The 27,580-nt window shown below is 42.4% G+C and overlaps 1 protein-coding gene and 1 long non-coding RNA gene across 4 annotated transcripts in view; one reads left to right on the top strand and one right to left on the bottom strand.

Moving 5' to 3' along the window:
- Positions 1-27,580, top strand: part of PTPRR (protein tyrosine phosphatase receptor type R) — a 215,603-nt gene that overhangs the window by 40,006 nt on the left and 148,017 nt on the right. Inside the window, exon 1 of one of the 3 annotated variants that reach the window (XM_006121561.4) lies at positions 25,947-26,083. The exons of the other annotated variants lie outside the window; for them this stretch is intronic. Coding sequence (XP_006121623.1) covers positions 26,069-26,083 — 15 coding nt within the window. The 5' untranslated portion in view covers positions 25,947-26,068. Of the gene's footprint in view, positions 1-25,946; positions 26,084-27,580 lie in introns of those variants that run through there. 3 annotated transcript variants of the gene reach the window in all.
- LOC142826560 (uncharacterized) lies at positions 1,751-7,181 on the bottom strand. Its single transcript, XR_012900771.1, has 3 exons — positions 7,092-7,181; positions 5,146-5,241; positions 1,751-1,960 (listed from the first exon to the last, which is right to left on the bottom strand). It is a non-coding gene; the product is annotated as an uncharacterized LOC142826560 (long non-coding RNA).

The following is a 27,580-nucleotide window of genomic DNA, read 5'->3' as shown; positions in this document are numbered from 1 at the left end:
TACATAGATAAATGCTTTTTTATTATTAAAGATGTGGCTCTCTGGCACATGTCTGAGTAACTTAAACCCTGTTTGGGGGGGAACTTGGAAGAAAAAGTAAAGGACTAATAGCTTTGATTAATCAGCTTAGCTGGGGGGGGGGGGGCTATAGGTGTCTTCTCAGTGTTGTGCCAAACTATCTTAAATCTAACATTCTATTAGTCTCTCCCAGACTGACTAACAAATGCATTTTGGTATTTGTTGGAGTTTGTGATGTCTGTAAATATCCACTAGAGATGGGACGGATCAGATACACCTTCACTTGTTTCCGACAAAGTGTTTGCATTCAGGTTTCTGGAGGTGAAAAGCTAATGCTGTTGGTCATTGCATTCACTCTTTCCTTTCTTCCATCTCTTGTACATGTTATAGATTTTGGTATATGTATATCTGCTCCTTAATTTGGTCAGTTATCCCTGGGGGGACAGTGGGTGAAGTTCAGCTTCCTCTGCAAGGTGAAGATGACCATTCTCTGCACCATCAGAGCCGATGTGCTTGCACACAGGCCATGTTCGGAATGTCCTGCTATCCCCCGGAGTGGGAGCTGCCTTGAGACCACACCCATGCCCCTGTGGTTGGGGTGTGTGTGTGTGTGTGTGTGTATATATATATATATATATATAGTTTGTGTGGGGGGGGGGAGATGTCCCCTACCTCTGTGTAGAGTGGCCTTGTGGAGGGAGGGCATCCTGCTGTGTCCCATCCCGGAGTCAAGAGAATGTCATGCCTACTCACACACGTGTGCGGCTAACAGGGTAAGGCCCCTGTGTGGCAGCCAGCTGGGGCCACATGCCCAGGGGTTGGATGGCACATGCACAGACTGCTGCATGATCTGTGGACAGCAAGGCCCACACACCTAGTCCCTTGTTTTCCCTCCTCCCCCACCCCCCACATAAGGGGACAGTGATGGCACTCACCCGTTGCCTCCCTGGCCTGAGAGGACACTGGTGACAGATCCACTGGGGCAGCTTGGGGGTCCTGGCTCATCGGGATGGTGATGATGGCCTCCTCTGGCTCCTGGCTCTCCTCCTGCTCGATGCCCTGGTTAGGGCCCTCTGCCCCAGGGTTGATGACCACCTGGAGGCATGGACCGTCCCACCCCCCAGGATGCGGTCAAGGGCATAGAAATGGGAGCAGGTGTGTGGGTCTGCCCCTGGTTGGAAGCTGCCCCCTGTGGCCCTGTCATAGACCTGCCACAGCTCTTTGATTTTCATGCATACCTGCTCCTGGGTGTGCATGTGACCTTTGTAGCCAGGCTGTCAGCCATCCTCCTGTAGACAGCTGCGTTCCTGCGTCTAGTGCAGAGATCATGGACATTGGAGGTCTCCCCCCAAACCTCAATCAGGTCCATGATCTCCGCACTAGACCAGAAAGGCGCCCACCTTTTGCAGCCCCTGACAGGCTCCTGGGAGCTGGGGGACTGGTCCTGGGGAGCGGTGGAGGGCTGGCTGCCGGTGGCTTGCTAGGTCAGGGGCAGTGACTGCTGGCTCGGGGCTGGCAGGCCTGAAGCTGGCACAGGCATTGTGGCTGGAGTCAACCCCTTTAAAGACACCGGGGAGGCCGGGAGGGAGAGGAGTTTTCCTGGTTGTGCCCAGAATGGCCACCAGGACACCCTGGGAAGGCTGGAGCCCCCCCCCCCCCCCCCCCCCCCCGTTTCACTTTAGCTGATTCAGGGATGAGGAAAGGTACCAGCTAATGAGTCAGCATATTTATTACAGAACTGGTAAAAGGAATGGACATGATTACCGACATTCTCCTTCCCCTTTCTGTTTGTACCATTCTCTTGTCACATCTCCTCCTAAATTAGACTTTAAGTTCTTCAAGGCAGTAAGAGTGTCTTTGTGTGTCCAGCACTGAGCACAATGAGGCCCTGTTTCCAGCTGAGGCTTTTGAATGCAACTGCAATATGTGTAGTATTGCCAACCTGAAAAGATCAAAAATCACAAGTGAGGCCCTCAGAGGCTGAGATTTAGCCCCTTATAATTTTTAAATCAAATTGGATTTTAGTTGCTTTTGACTTTAATTCACCTCTATTCCTCTGCCAATGCATGTGTACTAATTCCAGGTTGAGAAGTCAACCTTTAAAGAACCCCTTTCTCTGGCTGCTCAAATGGTGACTCCTTTTATCATCTCTTCACCCCTATGATAGGGGAAATGCTATCCATTTCCTATTACTGTCTTGACCCAGCAGCAACACTTCTCTGCCTCCCAGGACTTCTCTATTTGGAACCCTGTAGCACCAGTTCCCTCATTTCCTGCCTCCAGCTGCTCCTCTCTCTGCTATAGGGCTATGTGTGAATGCAAGACTTGGTGGCAAGATAAGTCCTAGGTCCTGAGCCCTAAAGTTCTCACACATAGCTCTGCCTGCCCACTCTTGAAAATTGCCAGATCAGAGGAGCTGATTGTGTCATTGTGACAGTTCCTCTGGAAGGCAGCAAAATCTTTTGACTCACAATCAAATCATGAGAATTAGCAACACTTCTATATTGTTTCTCCTGACTGTTTTTGGAGGGCATTCTCCTTCCCCCACCATCCCTCCAGGCTGGGGAGTTCCCCATATCCTGTCCCTCTGCTCAGCAAAGTACCCAAGTCCACTGATTCTAAGAGAGCTGTAAAAATGGGGCAGAACTTTCCTCAGAGGGTGAAAACTGATTAATATGTAGAATGGAAAAGAAAAAATGCAATGGTGCTCAGAAGAATAAGTCACCCATAAACTAGCAACTTGGCCAACTGCAAGGCAAGAAGCCAAGCTCTAGCCTGTGAAGCATGACAAAAGCTCTAGCCTGTGAAGCATGACAAAGTCAGATGTCACTTAACATCTGAGTCCTGATAGTGCAAGTTTAAGAGTGAAGGGAGTAATAAATAAAATACTGCATCTCAAGAATGACCTCTTCAGGAGGCTTTCTGAGGACTCAGATTTGTGAACCCTGAAATAAATGAGTCCAAGGAAAATGGATACCCCATTTTTTAGATCATGTTCTTGTCCTTTGTTTGTTTAATGTCAGACAAATATTGCACTAATACATAGTTAAGTTCTGAGACCTCTTTATAATGCTGAATTGCTAATGAGCACTACATGTTAGCCATACAGTAAGAATGACAATTTTATCAGTCATGTCCACTCATGTAATTGTAACCACTTCCCTGGTGTGTCCATTTACATCTCTCTGCCTTAGGCTTGAATACTTTTTCATCAAACCTTCAAAACATTTTGTCCTCAATCCCTAAGTCCATCCTCTAATGAAAGATTAATGCTCCCCATTACTTATCCTTTTCTTGAGTAATTGTACTAGACATAACATATCTGCAGCATGCTTTACAAGTAGCCCTTAATAGCCTCCAGCTCTGTCCTTCTGGATTTTATTTGCACATAGAAGTTTGGAGAGTATATTTGTTGTCCTCATTTGCTTTCTGCTCCCTTCTGTGCTTCACCAGGGATAATTGCATGCTGAAACATTATTGTGGCACTATGTTTGCTGTCAGTCTTTGTGGAAGATGTCAGAAAAGATTCTTAGGCAGTAATACGCACTAAAACCTCCACAAAGCACACTTATTTTTATTTGTCATCTTCCTTGGAAAATGTTAATAGAAGGTTATGCTTATAGAAAATGTTAATAGTGGAATAGTCCAGAACACAGTATTCTTTAACTGATTAGCTTAGTGTGGGTGTCCAAAAAGAATTACCCATAATAATCTGAATGTTTTCTCTATTTTCTCTGTGCAAAATTCAATTTGAGACAATGGTGGTCATCTTTTTCTCAGTACCCTAGCATTGCATCTTATGTAAAATTTCTAGATTCTTCTTCACTTTTCTTCATTTCTTATTAAGAAATGTTTCTGATGCTAGCTGGAGACTTTCATGAATATGATTTAAATGAAAACTGAGTAAGGATGTCAAGATTGGGGCTCTGATTGTTTTTGAATTTTGCATTTTAATTTTCTTAAAGATGATCTGCGACTGTAATTACTAGTAGGATTGCCAAATACCTTCACAAAAAAATCCTGAACATGGTAGGGGTAGAAACTGGTTGAGCAAAACAAAACAAAATGTCCCCGCCGGCCTACCATCTGAGAAACAGAAAATACCGGACATTTTACGTGTCCAGTATTTTCTGTTTTGTGTGTTGTTTTTTTTACCGGACAGAAGACACGATTACCGGACTGTCCGGGCAAAAAACGGACACCTGGCAACCCTAATTACTAGCTATTTGTATATTAGCTATATGTATATATAATGGGCACAGAGTGGACTTGCACTGCACTGGGGCTCCCTGTGTGCAGCTTTGTAGGGGCTAACAAGGCCAAGGGAGGGGACAGCAGATCTGCTTCTTCCTTAGTACTCCTGGCAAGGGTATACAAATGGTGGAGAGGGCTATTTTAGCCATTGAACTTCAGTAGTCTTTGGGAGAATAGGGGGCAGTAGATTGCCTGTCTTCCTGAACCTGTGCATCTAGTTGGTGCCTACCCTAGATATTTGGGTTGAGGCTGAAGATTTGGCTATAAGAGTAAATACAAGAGGTACATCTTCTGTCTCCTCCCTTGGTCTTGTCTATTTCTTGTTGCAAACTTCTACCTAAGGAGCCCCAGTTTAGTGTACATGCTTCTATCCCCCTAAATCTCTTGTGGATTGGAATCACACTGCTAAACTATAAAAGAGGACTTTGCATGGCAGTGGAGGCAGACTTTTACCCTTGAAAAATAATTTTGAATATTCATTTGATTTATCTTGTCTATATACCACAATCTGAGTTCAGTGTTTCTCGTGCAAGAGCTGATGATTCCACTACCATCTAGAACAGAAAAAGAGAGGTAACATCCTACTGTGTGAGGTTCCATATTCCTATGTCCCCACTGCCTATGTCCAATCATCTTAATTCACAAATGAATGAGATCCCTGAAAGCACTCCCACCACAAAAAGTTACCATCTGTCTCAAATAAAAATATACAACACACTGGTCCACTTGAGGAATGAAGAGTGAACAAGCAAGACAGAGTTTTATATTCACCTATTTTGGAGGCCGTAGGGAATTGTCTTTGTAAAAACCCAAATTCCCTTAAACCATCACCTAAAAGGCAGAGGAGAGGCACTCAGCACATGTTTTTCTTACCAGTAAACATTTTCTTGGATCTGGCAGTTCAGCTCTGGTATTATTACCTTAGTTTCTTCACTTTAGTTACTTTTCTCTAGGGCACTCAACAGGTGTCTGTATGATTGAAATACACACACACACATAGACAAATTAGCCATTTCTAACAGTTAATAATGTAACAATTTAGCATGACTTTAAAAAAAAAAAAAAGGAAATGCCCTGTATACTCACTGTATTATGAAGCTATCAACGTACAATATTTTGCTTTAAAATGTGATTCTATTTTGAGTTCTAGAAGCCAAAGATTAGGAAATAGAGGAGAATCTTGAGGATAAACTTTGACTTCTCAAAGATCAAATTGCACTGTGACATAATGGAGAGTGACCAAACTGTATGTGGCCAACGTATGTTTAAATAACAATACTGGATTTTGAAATTTTGCACAGTTGAGAGGCTGTTCATTGAAATCTCTTTTTTTGAAAGCCCTGCAGGAGTGAAATGGTTAAAGGAATGGCGAGTACCCAAGGGAGGTATGCACAGAGGTACTGAATCTTTGTCTTTATTTTGTTCCTGTAAGTGCTTAAGCAAGTTATTTTACCCTTCCACTGCCCTTCCTTTGAAAGTCATTCATGACTGACAAGTTAATGTAGCTAATTCTTATTTGGCTCTGCTCCACAATAAGCTGACGGAAAATACTTGGGGAGTCTGGGACCAACTTGATAAAATTCCTGTAGTCCTATATATCATAAAAGCACCTTGAAAATATGGTAGTTACACGTGATGCATTTATAATAATATAAAAGCATTAGAAAGTGTAGGGTCTGGCTGTTAGTGTATAGCATAGCTGTGTTTTGTTTGCATACAAATTGAAACAGACTTTACACTTTCAGCCCTTATCAGCTGTTGAAGAACATTGAAATGCTTGCTTTATATGAAGATGTGCATTTTCTTTGGTAATGGTCATGTATCTCTCTGAAGGACTGATCACAGACAATATAAAGATTTTAATACTTTCATAATGTGATAAACTGTGTAAATCAAACAAAACTGCTATTTAGTGGATTTCTTGTCTCTGAATACTACTATCCTGCTTCTGTTAGTGTTGATGGTGGTGGTTGAACATAAAAAAATAGCCTTTCGTTGAGGTGAATTATATGAATAACCTCCATTTTAAAACTTGCTTTCACAGAAATAATCAAGATTTTTATTATAACTGGTAGTGCTGTAGTGGTTATACAGTTATGCATTGTTTGACCAATTTGCTAAAAATGTGATTTATTTTATGCTGGATCTAACAGTGACTAAGTGAGAACACAGTTTGGGTGCTAATAATTTCCTGTACACACATTGCAATGGTGCATCAACTCTTATAAATTGATTAATACTATATTTATACTTGGAGACTTACTTGGCATTGCTCAGGTTCTTCATGGCAGGTGGCTGAAGGTGGGTGCGTGGGTGGGTACAGGAGTCAGGGCAGGGGGTTAGGAGGTTTGTGGGGGATCAGGATAGGAGGTGGGGGCACCCAGAGGCTGATCCCTATGGCTGGCACAGGGTGGCAGGGGCTGCACAGCCCACCTGCCGGCTGTTCCCTGGGGCTGGGTGCTTGCAGCCCGCCTGAGAGCATTCTGAGGTACAACAATCACACTCCTACCTTTCTGTTTGATGGAAAATCAAGTACATTCTATGCACATCTCATTGTTCCGACTCAACCAAACCCTTCCCTTGCTTCAAGTTATGATAAGAGGAAGCTGCAAACCAAATTTGGTGGTTTGTTGTTACCGTTTAGGAGGAGTTCTTGAACAAATGGACTCAGGGATGTATACACACACAGACGAATGAACAAACTCTCTCAAACATATAGAAGATTATTCTCTTAGCTGACAGGCTATCAAAAATATGGGTATTTAGGGCCAGCGGCGGAATGGCCCAAAACTATTGCCTCATTCTTCTGGCAAACTTACCTTGGAAATGCTACAGAACAGAAAGCCTTTGTCTCAAGGTGAAGATGATATGCAAAGAGAATGCACACAGCATTCTCTAGTACGCTTTCCCAGGCTTACTCTGGAATGGTGTTGCAAACAGATGTGAATTTACCTACTTTGCTCAGTAATGATCTGTACTGGCATGAGAAAAAGAAGCAATCAAGTTAATAATTTATTTAACAAGTCATGCTTTTTATACCACCTGCCTTTGTGTGCATCTTGGCTATTTTTGTAAGCTCTTCAGTCAAGAATGAACTCTTGGTGGCTGTGTCTAGACTGGCCAGTTTTTCCGGAAAATCAGCCGCTTTTCTGGAAAAACTTGCCAGCTGTCTATACTGGCCACTTGAATTTCTGCAAAAGCACTGACTTCCTACTGTAAGAAATCAGTGCTTTTTGCGGAAATACTATGCTGCTCCCGTTCGGGCAAAAGTCCCTTTTGCGCAAAAGGGCCAGTGTAGACAGCTGAGATTTGTTTTCCGCAAAAAAGCTCTGATCGCCATTTTCACAATCGGAGCTTTTTTGATCGGGGCTTTTTTGCAGAAAAGCCCATCTAGATTGGCCATGGACACTTTTTTCCGCAAAAAGTGCTTTTGCGGAAAAGCGTCCTTGCCAATCTAGACGCTCTTTTCCAAAAATGCTTTTAACGAAAGTCTTTTCCGTTAAAAGCATTTCTGGAAAATCATGCCTGTCTAGATATAGCCACTATGTTTTTGGATAGTACTTATCACAATATGGTTGTAATTTTGATTGGGGTTGCTGGAATATTAGTAATTAGCAAATGGACAGCTGAGAAGCATTAGAAATATCTCTGGTACCTGCTGTCCTACCTCAGTTTAGATTAGAACAAGGGAACGTTCACCTGAAAATACTATATTCAGAAATAGAAAAAAAGCCTGCTTGGATCTGGTTTTCTTTATTTCCTAAATATCTTATTAATATCATAGACTTGTAATATTACAATACATGGGTATATTAGAAATCTAAACACTAAAATTTAGGAGTCATTGAATGTTTAGATTTCAAATGGAATTGCTGAGACTTTCTCTGAAAATGGATATAACCTTTATGAAATAACTGTAACATGAGTCTTTCAATAATGAATTAATTAGAAAACATATGGAAGCATAAAGTAGAATAATAAATGTACCCTACATAAAAGAAGAAAGGATGTCCATAAATTATTTATGACATCCCTGCTCATCAGTTCTTGGCTCTTTGATTCTTAATTGAAAGCCAGGGTGGCTATTAGAAAAAGTTAGTCTGGTATCAGGCAACTTTAAGTACTGATTTAATTTTAGAAGGCTGCAGGTGTGATTTACTAAAAATACACAGAGAACATTGCTAGAATAGTTGTGGACTTTTATTTCAATTTATCTGCTCAGTGAAAATTATATACATTTATTGGTAATGGATATTGTAGTATGATGTAGGCTTCATCAAGAAAAATGTGTAGCAAAAAAGCATCCACATTTCCATATTTCAAACTACTGTAGTGCATGTACAGTAATAAAAAGAACAATGGGAGATCAGGCCAACTCGTCAAAATGGTTTCCTGGCCTTAATATCTATGAAGCAGAAATAGGTGAATGTTGCATGTGTGAGCATGCCACACACATGCAAAAGAGAGAAAAGCAAACCTTGATTTATTTTAACAAATTCATTTTAGCTGTGTTTTTGCTACTTTACCTTCTTTGACTCTCAGTCCATTGGGAGTGTGACAGGGTGCTGAGTAAGGAAGGATTAATCAACCCCCTGCTGCTCCAGCCTCAATCTTGGGGAATGGATTGGAGCTGGTTGAACAGCCCTGTGTCTGTCTGGCAAGGAGAAACAGCTGCCAGCCTACTAAGCCAGGAGCTATAAGGCTGGGAGACAAGAAGCCAACAGTGAGGAAAAGAGAGGCCAGGCATGTAGAGAGTAGGGGTTGGCCCAGCCCTCTGGTGATGAAATTTTGGCTATGGAAAAACCAGTATGCAGATAATAAGATGATGGTGAGAAACAGCATCAAGCTGAGATGTTCCTGATTGATTTGTGAGGGAGCAGGGGCAGAAACCTGAGGGGCTCCACTTCCACCTTGCTACAGAAAGGAATAGCCAGAACAGTGAATTTTATGCACATATTGTAGAATAGTCACAAAGCAAATCATGATGAATTTGCAATTGTTTTTCACAGTGGCTATGTCTACACTGGCATGATTTTCCGGAAATACTTTTAACGGAAAAGTTTTCCATAAAAGCATTTTTGGAAAAGCGCGTCTAGATTGGCAGGACGCTTTTCTGGAAAAGCACTTTTTTCCGGAAAAGCGTCCGTGGCCAATCTAGACGCGCTTTTCCGCAAAAAAGCCCCGATCGTCATTTTCGCGATCGGGGCTTTTTTGTGGAAAACACTACTGTGCTGTCTAGACTGGCCCTTTTCCGGAACAGTTTTCCGGAAAAAGACTTTTGCCTGAACAGGAGAAGCATAGTTTTTCCAGAAAAGCACTGATGATTTTACATTAGATCGTCAGTGCTTTTCCGGAAATTCAAGCGGCCAGTGTAGACAGCTGGCAAGTTTTTTCCGGAAAAGTGGCTGATTTTCCGGAATAACTTGCCAGTGTAGACACAGCCACTAAGTAAGTCTGATTCTAGGAGTTTCATTCCACTACTCAGGAATTAGAAACATTATCAGACTGGTCAAAACAACTGAGATTTGGAGTATTCAAAGCAATAGCCAAACTAAACACTTCATTGAGGTGTTTCCATAAAATATTCAGAAAATTTTTGAACAAACAATTTAATTGGAGGCTATTATCTCCTCGCTAATAACTTACAAAAAAGACAATATTTTGCAAACTCAGCCCTGTGAATAGTGTACCAGGCTATAATTAGGGCTTATTCCAATAAGACATTTTTATTTGCCCAGAATAAAATAATGTTTTTTGGTTAAATGTAAAATAATGAGAGGAATCCATAATATCTCTAGTACTCCGAGTACACAGCTGTTCGATCTCTTGGAAAATCATTAAATGTTTTTAAAAATATGTACTTGCTTCTAAATTTGAAAATTTATAACCTTTCCTAGGCTCGGTAATTTATTGTATGTCACCAATCTTACTTAGCTGTGACCACTTGTGATTGTCCAAGTTTGACAAATTCTTATTTTTTCTCTTAGGCTGTGTCTACATTGGTGCGATATTGCGCAAAAGCGGCAGCTCTTGCGCAAAAACTTGCTGCCTGTCTACACTGGCCGCGAGCTCTTGTGCAAGTACACTGACGTTCTAATGTATGAAATCAGTGCTTCTTGCGCAAGAACTATGATGCTCCCGCTCAGGAATAAGCCCTCTTGCGCAACTGTTCTTGCGCAAGAGGCCAGTGGAGACAGGCAACATGAATTTCTTGCATAAGAAAGCCCTATGGTTAAAATGGCCATCAGAGCTTTCTTGCGCAAAAGAGAGCGTCTACATTGGCACGGATGCTCTTGCACAAAAGCGCATGCAGTGTAGACGCTTTCTTCTGGAAGAGTTTTTGCACAAGCACTCTTCCGCAAAAGAGTTCTTGCACAAGATCATGCCAGTGTAGACGTAGCCTTAGTCTTTATTTTCGTTGTCATTTTTCTTTCCTTCCATTGCTCTTCTGTTGTAGCAGATTCCATCCTTGACTTTTCATTGTCAGTTTGGCCATAGCAGCACTGCTTTTTGTTCAATTTGTCAAAATGCCCTTGGCTGAAGTGAGGTTTTAGGGCTTGTGTACCCAGGGAGAAAACATGCTCTGTGGAGATGTGATTTCTAAAGTACACCATGTTGTACATTAATTGGTCTGGCAAGACCCTACTTGTGTGTACTCTAGGTTTCCTAGTGCACTCGAACATAGTACAGTTTGAAACAACACTATAGTAAAGTGCACCTGAAAGGTATACACCTGACCAAGAGCAATATATTAGTGCACTTTAAAAATCATACCCACGTAAAGCACATTATCTATCATGTAGACAAGTCCTTGGCTGGTTCTTCTGACCAGTTGATTATTCTCTCGGGTTTCCTTTCTTGCATATATAATCCACATTCATGACTTCTTAATTTTATTCCTGGTGAAGGTCTTACTTCCCTCTGCTCAGCCTTTGGCTTCTTCTTTCCTTTCCATTGATCTTATCTCTGGGAGATCTCACTGATAAATTTTCCTTTTTTTTAAATCATTTTTGGCAGATTATGTGCAGCTCTTCATTTCCTTTGGTGTTCTGACATTTCTCTGTTTGCCACCTGTCATGATCATGAGGGTTAGCCAGCATCCTGGGGACTAAGGGATTAACTATGTCCCTTACCTAAACCAATATTGGCAGGCAGCCAATAGAAATGTAGGTAGGAATTTCAAACTGGAACAAAGGAATCTTTGTCTCTGGGGCAGTTCCCTCCAACTACTGAAGGAGACAGACATGTCTCTCTCTCCAAGAAACAATTCTTCACTCTTCTGTAAGTAGGGTAAAGTTTAGATAAATCTGTTGGCTTTCCTTTGTAACTAAGTTCTAGGCCCATGGTGGAGTTTCTCCATAAGTATTACTTTTCCATCTAGTCATTATGCTTGCAATAGGAATATTGTGGTGATAAAAGTTCTTTCTCTTTTCTTTTTATTAACCTGGTATTGGTTAATGGTTGTGTCCTGGTTTGTACTTTAGAGGTGAGATTTCCCAAGTGATCTCTCCCCTGATTTTCTTATCAATACTTGGGTGGTGGCAGGGGAGTTTTTTATCCCCAAAATCTAGGTTAAGATTTTTGGGGGGGGAGTTTTATACCAAAGCATGGTAGATAAGGTTTTGGGGTACTTTTGCTGTCCCCAACTTCTGCATTTATCATGCCAGAGTGGGGAAGGAGCCATGACACCACCTCTCCATCTAGTTTGTCAATTTCTGATGAGACCATCATGTCCTCCTAATAATTGGACTCTACACCATACTATAAATGGGAGTCAGGATGTTAGGGTAGGGCTGGTTGGAAAACAAGAACTGCATTTTGTGAAAAGTTTCAAGGCTTCAAAATCTGGTTTTATTTATTTTTTCCATGTCAGAGTGGAAACCAAGTCCTTTTGACATTTTTGTCCATGGAAAAAGTAAAATGGATACCTGCACCAGTAAAGTCAATAGTCTTTAGTTAGGGCAGTGGTCTCCAACCTTTTTACACCCAAGATCACTTTTTAAATGACAGAACAAGCCAAGATCTACCATCCCGCCCCTTCCTTGAAGCCCCACCCTCTCTGTTCGCCTCCTCTCCATCACTTGCTATCCCCAAACCATACACTGCTGCTTTTTTCCCCCCCAATTCTTCTGCAGGAAGAAGTTTTTCCAACATTTGGCCTGTCTAGACTTGACCAAATGTCAGAAAAACCCCTTCTTTTGGAAGCCCCCTTATTCCTTGTGGAAAGAGGAATATAGGGGTGACTGAAAGATCATGTTTACTCTTCCACTAAAAGAAGTGGAAGAACAAACACATCCCTGGATGCAGAAGAGTTTTTGTGGGGTATCTCCGGAATCCTGAACAACTCCTGCAGTCTAGACATACCCTTGCTGGGTTGAGACAGGATGTTTAGGCTCCGGGGTGAGACTGAGGAATTTGGGTGCGGGAAGGGGTGAGAAGTGCAAGCTCTGGGAGGAAATCTGGATGCAGGAGGAAGAGGAGAAGGGAACACTGACTTGGGGAGGGAGTTGCAGGCCAGGCAGTGTTGAGGTCAGATGTAGGGTTAGGGTACTAAGCAAGCCACAGACTTTTGGATGTGAGGGTTCAGGAATTTGGGTTGGGGTATGTGAGGGGTGAGGGGCAGGGGGTTCTAGAGTATGATAGGCTGAGATCTAGGGTCTGGGGGAAAGGGGAGTGCAGGAATGTCATGATGCAGTGGCCAGATGGGGGCTTGGCCCCAATTGGGGGTTTGTTGGCCAGACTTCATTTTCAAATAAAATACTATGTCAAACACAAAAAATTTCTGATTGTCTTTATTTCTGAGAAGGGCAGGGTGCCTGTTTGGACAGGATGCCAGTGGGGACAGGCTTCTGCAGCTGGGGACAGGAGAGGGGTCAGGGTGCCAGGAGGGCAGGGGACAGGTACCAGTGGGGACAGGTTTCTGAGGCTGGGGAGTGGGAAGAGGGAACAGGGAGCTGCAGAGAGAGAACAGGGGACTGGGGATAGGGAGGAGTGGACAGCAGGAAGTGGGGGCAGAGAGTACCCTGCTATCGCCTCCTCTCAGGATTCTTCCCTCCCCCCCACCTCCTCAAGGGAAGCTGGCACGTGCCTCCTGCAGCACAGCCAAACCCCCACGGGCGCCTGCCCCGGGGCCAAGCCACCTCCCCCATGGTGGGTCCAAACCCCCCTCCCACCACACGGCCAAATCCCCGCGGGAGCCTCCCCGGGCCAAACCCCGGGGCCGACCCCGCTCCCTCGGTTCAGGGAACCTCACCCCTCCCAGGGAAGCTGCCGCACTGGTCCTCCAGGGCCAACGTCTCCTCCCCCAGCACGTGACAGAGGGTGAGGGAGGGGGAGAGGAGAGGAGGGGAGCAGCCAGTGAACTTCCGGAGCCCCCGGAAGTGACACAGGCTTCACCCAGGACTTCCATCCACCCCGGGGGAAGCCGGCATTACACTATAGGTAGGTAGTGGGGCTTCTCGGAGGTGGGGGGAAAATGGAGGGTGGGGGTGCCTGAACGCCTCACAATTGACGGGTCAAGGCCACTCGATCGACCAGTCAATCACGATCGACAGATTGGTGACCACAGAGTTAGGGCATGTGGGAGATCTTGGTTCAAGTCCACGCCATGAATCTCAGCTTAAGCATATGCTCTGTCTTTGGTTTGGTCCATAAGTCCTGGACCTGAGAAATCTGCTCAGCATAAGATAAGTGTCCCGCTAGGCTCCATGGCAATGTTCTTCTACAGCCCATAGAACATCATGGGTTAAAATAATATTTTCTCTCTATGGTTTGGAAGTCCTTTCAAACCCCAAAGGAATTCTTGTCCTGTACATGGGATAAAGTCTAAAATGTCTCGCACTGTGCTAGTCCTAGCGGGGACGGGAAGGGAGATGGTATTATTTAGTGTGAGTAGGAAACCATGAGCTGACAGGCAGTGAGTGAAACTGAAGCCGGGTGTATCCAGCCTACTCTCATGTTCCCTGTTTGGATAGCTCACTTATTCATCCAAGGTAAATCTTTAAAAATCCTCCACATATAATGGGTAGTCATTCTAGTCAAGCATTAATGTCAACCAGACAATAGTTTCAGCCAGACATGCACTAAATTGCTTCTGTATTGTTCATTTTTTCTTGAATTATACTTTCTTTTGGGACTTATGCTATTATACTACTGATGTGAAGTCATGTGAAATTTGAGAATTAAAGTTCTATTTGACATGTTTTATTTTGCCCAGTGTAAAAAAATGCATTTAAGCAGGTGTGTAATGCATTCAGAGGCAACTTGACACAACTTGTGAAATGCCATTCCTTTCCATTCTTTTTCCTCATTTGTCACTCACTCAAAGCATTTACCCTAACCCATACTACCCTCTCCTCTTCCCCTTCCACCTTCTCCCACATCCTTGGTTGCTTTGCTAAAATTCCTCCCCTCCAGAGCTCCCACCCCCAAAGCCCTAGTGATGGAGGTTTCTTTTCCCCAGAAGCCCAGTGATGGAACGTTAATTTACCTCCCTTTTCCCACCCACAATCCAAGCCTTGCATGTGTGTACCTGTCACTGCCCCTTTCCTTACCTGCTTGTCGGTTTCTTCGTTCATTTACTTTGGTTCCAGCATTGTCAATGTTGAGTTCCAATATTTAATAAGATCCAAAATATAAGATCTAGAAATTTTGAAAAATATTGGTCTTTTTTTCCCCCTAACAGGGGGAGTTTCATCCCCTAATTGGTTCAACCCTATCTGGTTGAATAGCCTCTCTATCTGGCTGCTTGGAGTGGGACTCTACTCACTTCTTTCTAACTGCCACACAGTTCCTCTCTCCATCTTTCCTCTAACCACTAAGCTACTCCTCTCACCATATACTGACCACACACTTCTCTGTCTCTGCAGAATCCTCCCATCCCAGTCAACCACCCAGGGCCACCTAGTATCCTTGCTTCTGCTCATTGCCCTGCCCCTTCCTTTCTCTTTGGCCACCTGCTCCTCTGCTTGCAGTCTTTTATCCCTCCCAATGTTTCATGTTCCTCAGCCTTCCCTTTTCCTGTCCTCCAAGTTCCCTTGGTCTTAGTCCCTCCCTGGTCCCCTTCAGAGTTTCCTTCTCTGCCAGCCGTCGTCCCTTGATTTTCCACGTGTACCCTACCCTTCATCTAATTCTCTTTCTCAGATACACAAGAATGTATGGAGATAGCCATCACTAAAAGCAGGGCTGGGTCCAATCCCTCTGACAACGAGACAAAATAATCATTTTCTTCTGGTTGCATGAGCAGCTTCAATCCTACCTTAGATCACAAGACTCATAATAATGTGTTGAGAGATGGCAACTTTTATTTTGATAAAAGTCTGTCTGATATTTCTTCCCTGGGCAAATGGCTGCCTTCCCATATTCCTGATGCCTCTCACTTTGGCAGTCTTCCCTCCCCCGTCCTTTCCACAAGACCAGTAAGAATGCGTCAACACTGCACCCGTAGCTTGAAATAAGCTACACAATTTGAGCTGCGCAAATTGCATAGCTTATTACAAGTGTATTTAACCACTATTCTGAAACATCCCTTAATCCTCATAGAACGAGGTTTATAGGGATGTTGTAATAGCGAGCCCATATTTTGAAATAATGGGCTTGTTTAAAAGACATGGAATAGCTATTTTGGAATACCAGAAGTAACCCAAAATAGTGTCGCTATCTAGATGCATTCTAAGGGTATGTCTATACAGCAAAGTTATTTCGAAATAACAGCCCTTATTTTGAAATAACTTTCCTAGAGTCTACACAGCCAAACAGCTATTTTGAAATAAATTCGAAATAGCGGACCCCTTATTTTGAATTTGGTAAACCTCATTCTATGAGGAATAATGCCAAATTCGAATGGCTATTTCGAAATAAGTGCTCTGTAGACACTTATTTCGAAATAGGGGGCCTCCAGCCTGCCCAAGGTGCCCTGGTGGCCACTCCAGCCTCAACCAAGAACATCCCTCTCCCTCCCGCCTCCCCGGAGCCCTTAAAGGAGTAGACTCTGGCCACAGTGCTTGTGCCAGCTCCAAGCCTGTCAGCCCAGAGCCAGCAGTCACTGCCCCTGATCCAGTGGCCCCAAAACATGAGCCAGCAAGTCACTGGCAGCCAGCCCTCCACCTCTCCCCAGGAGCAGCCTGCTAGCTCCCAGGAGCCTGCCAGGGCCCGGAGAAGGCAGGCACCTTCCTGGTCCAGGGCAAAGATCATGGACCTTATTCAGGTTTGGAGGGATGCCCCCAATGTCCATGATCTCCACACTAGATGGAGGAATGTGGCCGTCTATGGCAGGATAGCTGCCAGCCTGGCCGCCAAAGGCCACATGCAAACCCAGGAGCAGGTTCGCATGAAAATCAAGTTGGTGCAGCGACATCCCCACCCCTGAACTTCCCCTCCCCCTTCTTCCCCTTGTTTCCCCCATCCAGCTCCCTCTTCCCAGGTTTTCTCATCCTCTCTTCTCCACTCTCCCGCCTACTTTCCACAGTCTCTCCAGAGTTTCATTCTCCTCCTCTCCCTCCCCCCCCCCAGTTTTGTTAAATAAAGACAGTTTGGCTATGTCTACACTGGCGGGTTGTTGCGCCAGAAGTATTCAAATGATGCTAAGCGTGGAATATCGCCGAGTCTCATTTGCATATCTATTAAGCCGCCATTTTTGCGGAAGAGGCTCTTGTGCTAGAAGGAGCTGCGTACACTGCCCCTTCTTGTGCAAGAAAAACCCTCTTGCTCAATGCCGCTACACTGATTATTTTCAGGAATAAAGAGGGTTTTTCTTCCACAAGAAGGGGCTGTGTAGACAGCTCCTTCTAGTGCAAGAGCCTCTTTAGGTATGCAAATGAGGTTTGGCGATATTCCACGCTTAGCCTCATTTGCATACTTCTGATGCAACAACCCGCCAGTGTAGACATAGCCTTTGTGTCTATGAAAAAACATGTATTTTATTTTACATCAGGAAGGGGAGCTGGGGTGGGGGGTAAGCGGAAGGATGTGAGGGAGGAATAAGGCACAAGCCCCTAGTGGGGCAGAGCAGGGAGGCTCTTAGTGCTCCTCAGGGTGGAAGCTCTCCCACAGGGCCTCCTGGATACTGACAGCCTCTCGATGGACCTCCCGGATGGCAGCCTGCAGAAAGTGCAGCCAGGCTCACAGCAACATGTCCAAGAGCAGCACCAGCGTGCCTAGGGGCAGCTCCAGCTCCATATTGCAGAGTGCTGTGCTGTCCCGAGAGAGGGAAGGCAGAGCATGCAGAGCCAAAATGCTTTGCTGTCCCTCATCGAAGTAGGCAAGCAAGCAGGGAAACCTAAGAACTGGCAGTCCGGGGGGGAGGAGGTGTCCCTTTAAGCACAGGCCTCAGAGAGCCTCAGGCAGCAGCCACACAAAGTAAATCCTGACCTGATGCCCTGCCGGACCTGGTTCCGGCTGGTCTTAGGTGCGATTCAGCGTCCACTCAGTGTGGACATGCTATTTCAAAATAGCAAAATGCTATTTCAAAACGCATTTTGTGTGTAGACGCGTTATTTTGAAATAAGCTATTTCGAATTAACTATTTCGAAATAGCTTATTTTGAAATAATGCTGTAGTGTAGACATACCCTAAGAGACATGGAAGTGTGCAGACTTTTCTCTTGTGGCAATAATGTCTGGCTGCAGCAAGCTTCCCTGGACTTACAGACTTCAAGCAGTGCAGGTGCAGTTGGCTTGGAATGGAAACACATGATGTGTGGAGTTTTTTTTTTTTTTTTAAGCCCCATTATTAAACATATAGGCAATAACTTCTGAAAAGCTTGTAAAATACAAGCCAAAATGTAGCATAATTTTCAGGATGTGAGCTTGCATTGTTCAATAATCAGTTAAATGAGAATATATTTTTTTACTCAGAAAAACAGTTTGAGTTCACTGCTTCATTATGACAAAATAAATTAGAGGAATGCAAAGAAGTCATCCCTGCTGAAGCAGGTACTGATCTAGTGCTAATTTATCAGTTACTTATATTGAAGATCAAGATTGTATTGCTAAAAATTCCCTCTGTGAAGTCAGTCTTAAATGTCAGCTGCTGTTAAGGTTAGAATTTTATACTGGAATTAATTTCAAGCAAGAAACTTTGAAAAATTAATGCCAGTTTTATCCACCAGGTGTCCCTGTTCTCTCGGATAGTATAATGGATTTTTTATTCAATTCCCCAATTGCTTTCTAACAGGAAATTCACACACCAACTATATAATTATAGTACTTTTTGCTTAATACTACATTCCCAGACCAAACCTTTAAATATAAGTAAGGCTATGAATATATAATAGTTTTAAATAATGTTTTAATGTAAGTTATAGTTATACAAATATGTCTGGAACTGTGAATTACCTAAATCATCCTGAATTTTGACCTCTTATGAGATATGCCTCCATTTATTCATTAATCAGTTCTTTAAATCTAACTTATTCTAGTACTTTATCCCAGTGGTTGTCAATCTTTCCAAATTACTGTACCTCTTTCAGGAGTTTGATATACCTTGCATCCTTTCAAGTTTCACCTCACTTGCTTACAAAATCAGACATGAAAATACAAAAGTGTCACAGCTCAGTATTGCTGAAAAATTGTTTGCTTGTTTTTACTATAAAATAAATTGATTGGAATATTTTATTTATATTTCAGTGTACTGTATATAGAGCACTATAAATACGTCTTTGTGTGAAATTTTAGTTTGGACTGATTTCGCTAGTGCTTTTTATGTAGCCTCTTGTAAAAATAGGTAAATATCCAGAGGAGCTGATGTATGCTCTGAATACCCGCAGGTGTACATGAACTCCTGGTTGAGAACCACTACTTTATCCAGTAGAAACAACACAACTCAACTAGTGCAACTATAATAAAATACAGAATCCCCACTCATCTACCACAAGGACCTCCTTCCCCCGCATTCAGCTAAGTGTGAGTTCCTGCAGTGCCTCAGTCTTAAAAGCCTTGCAGCTACACAGCCTTCCAGCAAAGTCACACACAGCCTTGTGTGCATTCACAACCTCCTTCCAGGTACACATCTAACAGAGGCCCATCCTGGTACACTCCACAGAGTGTGTCTGAGTCCAATCCAGTCTCTTTGCCTGCTCAGTCTCTTTTCCCTACTTCATAAGAGAGTGGTGCCTCCAGAGCTTCTTCCTTTGGAGACAGTATCTTGAACAGCTCCCCACTCTGAGCTGTCTCTGGTTCTGCTAGCCATCCCCCTTGACCTTCTCCCTTCTAGGTCTGGGCTGCCACTGAGCTGCCTCTGTTTCTGCTGCTCCTTTTGTAGTCCTCCCTGACACCTGATTGGCTGGTTACTCCAGAGCCTCTCTAGCCTCCTGGAGGACTTCTCTATGGCCTTAGGGCCTAGCCCATTACACGGTCCCTTTAATGCATCTAAATAATGCAACAATAAGAATGGTGATAAAATTATCTTACTATTATTACCTTATGGGATGCAAAAATTAGTTTGAAGGAAGGAAGCTATAACAATATTCTTGGGATGCTCCAATATATCTATCTTGTGGCATTGGATAGCACAGTGACATTATGTGGGGAGATGTCCTAAATTCCTTCAAATGAGAAATATGTGAGGATTATAATTGCACAGGTGCTCCACACTTGCTATGTTGGCATGATGCTTTGACTTGTTAGGACATTCCAATGCTGACAGGGAGCCTGTTCCAGTAGGAGGGAAGGAGCAGTGCTTCCAAGGTGGATCTATTCATCAGCACAGTGGGGAGTGAAAAGCAGACTAAGTTAGAGAAAGAGCAAGTCATGATCTTAAGCTGGAGACACTGGTGAACTGGTTCATGACATCAGTATATGTCCAGATGGAGTAGAACCCTTCAGTCACAGATCCAAAAATGTAGAGCCAAACTTTGTGGCCCATCCCAACTTCTAGGCTCTGATCTCTATGGGAACTGACATCAATTGCAGCTGCTCCTTACACACACACCCACACATACACCCCAACCTTTTTCCAGGGAGAAGATGTGCAGCACAACAGCCTTCCTGGGCACTCCAATCCTTCACAGGGGCAGGCAGAGAAGAACTGATGATCCTGTTTCAGTCACTGTTGACCAGCCTATGTTTGACTTTGTCCCGATTTGCCTCTCCCCCAATATTCTGTAACCAATCACCGCTTGTCAGGGCAAGAAGGAGGAGAAGGCCAAAGAAACATGGTCACAGACCATACTATTTGCTTAGTTTTCAGAGAATTTGACTGTGGGTGGGGGGGAGGTTGTTTGTTTTTTGTTGTTTGTTATACAAGCGTTTAGCTCTGTACAGGCAGTCCCCGGGTTACGTACAAGATAGGGACTGTAGGTTTGTTCTTAAGTTGAATTTGTATGTAAGTCGGAACTGGTATATATTGTAGGGGAAACTCTAGCCAAACACTTCTCCAGAGCTCAGTTTTATTCTCCCACACCTCAGTTCTCTCAGGGTATGTCTACACTACCCCACTAGTTCGAACTAGCGGGGTAATGTAGGCATACCGCACTTGCAAATGAAGCCCGGGATTTGAATTTTCCGGGCTTCATTTGCATAAGCCGGGCGCCGCCATTTTTAAATCCCGGCTGGTTCGAACCCTTTGCCTTGCGGCTACACGCGGCACGAACTAGGTAGTTCGGACTAGGCTTCCTAGTTCGAACTACCATTACTGCTCGTGGAATGAGGAGTAACGGTAGTTCGAACTAGGAAGCCTAGTCCGAACTACCTAGTTCATGCCGCGTGTAGCCGCGCGGCACGGGGTTCGAAACAGCCGGGATTTAAAAATGGTGGCACCCGGCTTATGCAAATGAAGCTTGGGAAATTCAAATCCCGGGCTTCATTTGCAAGTGCGGTATGCCTACATTACTCCGCTAGTTCGAACTAGTGGGGTAGTGTAGACATACCCTCAGTCCTTTATTCTCAAGCTGAGGTGTCTGCTGAGAAAAGCTGCTCCACGTCTCCCTGGTCTGCTGGGGGGAAGCAGCTAGTGCAGGGTTGCCTCACCCCGTTTGTAAGTAGGGATCCGATGTAAGTCGGATCCATGTAACCTGGGGACTGCCTGTATCTGTAAATAAAAGCTACTGTTCATGTCACATGTGTGTACATCTTGCTTTACAAATTTGACCAACAGGATGTTTCCCATGTTCTTTGGGAAGGATTGGCCATATTCATAGTAAAACTCTGATTTCTGTAAATATGGTGCCAAAGAAATGTGGTAAGTTCTTTCCCTCCAATACATGTCCCTTCCCTCCCAGCCATGAATTTCCCACTGTCAAGGGACAAAATAACAAAAATCTAAGCTCTGACATAATTGTTGCTGTTCAAAGCACTAGAATGAAAAACTAAGAAGCTTCCTTAAACATCTTTATGCTTTTGTCCATATTTAAGTGATAATATGGACACAAAAGAAAAAAGTAATTTACTGTGGAAGGTATCCTAAACTGCCCCATGCTTTCATGATCCCTTATGCCCACCAAACAGTCACCATTAGCAGCCGTGATGGTACTCATGTATAGTGCCTGACAAGTGTTGTTTTCTGTGTGTCAGAAAACATTGTGAAAAAGTGTGTGAAGTCCCTATCAAAACCTTACAGAACGGTTTTTAAAATTACCTTTAACTATGCTTAAATGTTCCCCATAAATCACCCTCAAACAGAGCTGTTAACTTGTAACCCAAACATTGCTTAATGATAGAATTAAAGTGCATGTGCACTTTGCATAGCACAAATCCAAAGGTGTTAGGTTTGAGGGCCCTCAAATCTAATTGTCTGCTTTCAGTTAGTACATTAACATCAGCTGCAGGTGTTCAAAACTCACCATGTCATGTTACAACCCAGGTCTGTGCCAATGCTCTATTGAACTTTTTAGTAACACCCTAGTGACACAATAATATTTCTTGGCACTGTCCCAAGTCTCTCTTCATCTCTAAACTGATCTGTATTATTGAACCATGAATTTCCTTTGCTGACCTAGAGCAATTCACACATAGGTAGAAGCTAGATAAATTCATGGAAGTTAGGTCCATAAAAGGCTATTAGCCAGGGGTAGGAATGGTGTCCCTGGCCTCTGTTTTTCAGAGGCTGGAGATGGATGGCACGAGACCAATCACTTGATCATTGTCTTTGGTCCACCCCCCTCCGGGGCACCTGGTGTTGGCCACTGTTGGCAGACAGGCTACTGGGCTAGATGGACCTTTGGTCTGACCCAGTACTGCCATTCTTAAGTTCTTTGAAAATCAGGTCTGTACTGTCCTACTCACTCTGGAAGTATTCCCCGTTAGCCTCGCATATGTCTCACAAGGCACAGCATCCCATTGTAATGTAAACCCTGATGGCTGTGCTTGACAGGTCCATGGGCCTCACCAACAAACTTTTAGATGCTCAAAGGCACGTTGCATCACCATTCTGCAACTACTCAGTCAATGATTGAATTTTCTTTTTTCTGGGGTTAACAGTGTTGGTCAAACTTTAAGCATGTGAGGAATAGGTATGTGAGGTTTCCCAAAACAACTGTGATGACCAAACCATGTCATTTCTGGGGAATAAAATCCCTTCTTCTCTCCTCTCCCTTGCAGTGCAATCTTGATCTCTTGAGTGTCCTGGCATTATGGGCCTTTCCTGTGTGTCCTGAGTTGGTGTTCATGAACTGGCCACTCTGGTTCATTAACCCTTGGAGAATGAAAAAATAGTTGTTTCTCTGTTTCATATGTTCATTGACCCTTTTCAGTGGGAATGTTGATGGCCCTTGCATAGCTCAGCAATCCCATTCTCTGAAATCCAACTATAATTTTAAGGACTTGGATTGTGGCAACCACTTATGGATAGATGGCAGTACTAATAGCTTGTCTAAACTGTACAACCACCACCCCTAACTGTTGATTTCTCAGCCTGGAACTAGTTTGCATTTCACTGGTAGCTTTCAGGGATATTTGGATTCCAAAGGGTAATACCTATCTGCTTCTATACTGGTATGAGTTTTGGAAAACAATTGGTCTGGTATTGAAGGGCTGCTGTAAGCTGCTTGCACAAATACAGGAAGGTTTGCTTCTTCATTTGTAAATTCTGAAAGCACAGGTCTTCATGCCATGCAGGTTCTCTGGGACCAGAAACAGTTGTCCACCCATGGGCATGCCACTCCAATTTCAGCACTCAGCATGGGATCCCAGTGGATTTTCATACACTCTTTCAGTCAGCTATCTTTAGCTTCTCAATTTTTTTCTGGCCCCGTACCATCTATAGTGTAGTATCCAATGAATTGGTCCCATGAGCAGCAGCAGGAGCATAACCCTGTCGTCATGGACTTGCTCCATGTTTTCAATGCAGATTGACAAAAGGGAGAAATGCCTGGAATGGGATATCATTGTGTTTGAAACTGGAGTACACTACCTGCAACCCGTAGTAAAGGGATTCTGATAGCATCTGCTGAGATGCAAAGGATTCTGGGATACTCCTGTCACATACCAAAAGGGGTCAGTATGTATATAGATATTTCTCTGTGAATGGCATATACCTATGCATCGCACAGTATATGTAGACACTTGTGTGTCTACACAGCAAAGTTATTTCAGAATAACGGCTGTTATTCTGAAATAACTATGCGAGCATCTACACAGCAATTCCATTATTTTGAAATAATTTTAAAAAACAGATGGCTTATTCCAACTTCTGTAAACCTCATTCTATGATGAATAATACCTATTTGAAATAGCTATTTTGAAATAAGGCATGTGTAGACACTCCACTTCTGCAATTTCAAAATAGCCCCTCACCAGGGCCATTCTAAATTATTCCTCCTGGGGCTCTAAATGGAGATAGCTTATTTCCAAATAGAACTAAAACACTGCAGGGAAGCCTAACGTTAGTCCAAGGCAGGCTTCCCTAATGTAGACGTGCTATTTCAGAATAACTATTCTGGAATAGCTTATCCTGAAATAACTGTGCAGTGTAGACAGCCTTAGTGTGACTATGGGGCACATATGCTGACAGTATGTGGACAAATACTCAGGGAAGCTGCAAGTGTAGACATATTCTACATGTAAGTGTGCACAGGAATGGGGCCTATATTTGAATCCTGAAAGACTAAAATAAAATTTGTGGACAGAGAGGGGAAATATAGGGTCAATATTTGGGGATTTTAGAATCCTAATTATAAATCACCTGACTTTGGAATGTATGAAGGGAAGGTTACCCTAGATATAAATTTCTAGGTTTTCAACCATTTTGGATCTTTTATTTATAATCTTTTAATATTTTTTGTTTATTGACCTGATTTGTCTTTACAACTGTAGACAAATTGTATTTGTACAATTTAACAAATGTATTGTTAATGAAGATCTTTATTGAGGTGGTACTTCAGGTTTTTTAATTTGTATAAAACATTTTATGTGGTATAAGAATTTCCTCATGAGACAAATATAATAAACACAAGGCCCAATCATGCAAGTACTTAACACCTGCTAGTAATTCTTTTTCAAACTTCTGTTGAAAGATCAAACTTGATGATGGTAATGTGATAATTGTCATTAACATTTATATTGTTAGTGTGTATCTATGAATCTCATTCTGCAAATAACATGTATGTGAGTAAATTTTCCCATCAGAATACATTTTCAGGATTGATTCCAAAGTTATATATGGATTGATCCTTCAGAAGGTGTTTTTCTGAACAAGATTACAGGATTGTGGTGTGTAAGTGCTAAAGGCTTGATCCAATAAGGTGAAATTAGTTGGGGTTGAGGATGCTGAGTATAGCCTCTCTCTGAGTTACGAACGAGTTACAGACCAAGCACTTGGCCATAACTCGATCCATTTGTAACTCGGACCCCATTGAGTTACATGCGACCGTGTTGTTTGTAAGTGCGGGTCGTGTTCGTAACTCGGGGACTGCCTTTATGACAGAGCTTTGGTCATAAGTGCGAACAGATGTAACTCGACCGTTCGCAACTCGGGGAGTGGCTGTATTGTGAGACAGAACCTTTGGCAACATTTTTTTTTAATTTTGAACTAATTGTTCTCCAACAAATAAACATCTCTACTAATTTGCAGAAATTAAAGCACACTGGAAAAACAGACTTCTCTATCTTCCTTGGAATATGTGGACATGCTTAGAGTTTAGCTGTCTTAGCTGTAGATCTGAACACAAAAAAGGGTTTTAATAACAATTGCTGCCTATCTATCCAATGAGTGTGTGTTTGTGTGCTATATGTTATAGTTACTATATGTTATGTTGCATATAGACTTTTATTTTTTTAACATTTTAGTTGTGAAGTTGTCTTCCACTCCAGGACACAGCTGAGCAAGAGAGATAGCACTAAGACATAAAGTGATGAAAGGAAATGATAGCTGCAAATGCACAATAGAAGAAGTGGGAATAATTTTTCAAAGTCTAAGTACTGCATTAGGTGGGGGCCTGAGTTCTAGTTCATAAAATAACACAAAAGTAATGTATTTTTTAAAAAAGATTTGGCACCAATTTTTTAAAAACTTTAAGGTGGTTTAAATTCATGGTATGCTTCAGTATTGTTACAAAGAAGCTTTCAGGGAAGATAGGGTTTAATGGAGACAAAAGCTTTCACATTAGTTTGTTTTAGTGTAGTAGTGCGAACTAAATTTAATTTCAATCCACTGAGCTAATTATATATTTTAATCCTGTTATCTTATTTGTGGCTTCCTGGATTATGTCTAGTTCTCTAATCTCATAAAGTGCCATGTTTCTTAAACTGCATGCATGCATCTGGGAAAGCCATTGGCAGGAAAAGAGACAGCAACTGCAAAAATTCATTCACAACTTTTGTAATTTGAGAATAGTAGTACGTACCAGCTACATATACATCCTGTAATGAAGTGTGATTATGTAAGTACTTGTAATTTTGAATAACATTTTTATTTAACTATTAAAAGGCATTCTAAGAGCCAAGGAGTTGCTTAGAATTATGTTCAATTGTATATAACTGATTCTTGCAGTGAGCATGTTTGAAGTGGAGTTGTGCTATATATATTTTTCAGTGAATGCCAAATGGGCAAAAATCTTAAAAGCCTGCATAGTAAACTATTCTGTTCTTCAGGTACCTGCAAATATCCATTGTATCTTATACTGTTCATGGAGGTCCGTTACATTTAGCTAGCAAATAATTATTTATATAAAAAGGTAGTCAGTTACTTTGAACTGAACTGTTAAAATTACTGCTTTAATCTTATATAACATATACCATGTAAACACAAGTCATGCTCAGCAAATTCAGCAATGGTTGTGATTTTTTTGACAACTTGCTTATATAAATAATCTTTTACAGTCATGAAGAAGCCCGATGCAGTAACTTACTGATGAGAATTACTTTCAGTGACTTTAAGGTTAACACCCATGGTTTTTTTTAATCAAGCAGAAGTTTATGATGGGAGCTAACAGTGGGTTCACAGTAAAAGAAAAGAGTACCTAGTTTAAACAACAATTTACATGCACATTTATTCAAGTATAATCATGAAAAATGGGTGAATAATGTATGTAATGTCTGAATATTGGATTATCCTTATGCTGTATAAGTGAGGAAATATTCACAAATAATATTCTCAAAGAAAAGGCCAACATTTCTGGGATAAATTATTCACAAAAAGTCATTTGACCATTTTTATTAATGAATGATGTATGTGCATGCCTATAAATTCTTATGTTAAACAAATGGGGAGTAGAACATATGGTGTATGAAAAATATTGCCACAAGTCATAAGCCCAGTGCTGGGGCATAGCGTAGTTCAATTCCAAACTCAAGCAAGTGTTTAGTTTATCTCCTTGGGAATCCGTTTGGACATGAAGGGCTCATCAGTGAACTTCTGATCGAGGAATTGGGAACAAAGTGTCCAATCATGAAAACACTCTCAATGAATTATCCTTATGTAAACAGTTCCACAAAAGACTCAAAAAATTCATTTTTAGCATGAGTGTAGAAAGAAAGAGAAACTGAAGTCAAAGGTGAATCCAACCTGTACGTCATTGCATTTTTTAGAGCTTTAACTTCTAAAAAATGAAAATTGCAAGCTAGCAAGGTCGCAGGTGAATCAGTAACGTAAGCTGAGACCTACAAATAGTTTTTAAATCAGTGCTTCTTGATTTACTATGATTATGGTAGCTCACTTGATTTTCATCCATGAACACACTATCTTTAAATTTACGGATTTTGTATACTGGAGATTGAGGCAGTCACATATTTCTAGAAATGGATGGGTCTATATTTGAAACACATCATCATAGGTCAACGTGCCTTTCTGCTTGCTTAATGTGGAGCTAACTGCCATAGTCCCCAGATTATTGCAGCAGAAATCGATATTGATAATACACCTTCATTTGTCATCTAGC

The sequence above is a fragment of the Pelodiscus sinensis genome, chromosome 1, assembly GCF_049634645.1.
Source record: "Pelodiscus sinensis isolate JC-2024 chromosome 1, ASM4963464v1, whole genome shotgun sequence".
NCBI lineage: Eukaryota > Metazoa > Chordata > Testudines > Trionychidae > Pelodiscus > Pelodiscus sinensis.
This window is presented reverse-complemented; position numbering and strand designations above follow the sequence as displayed.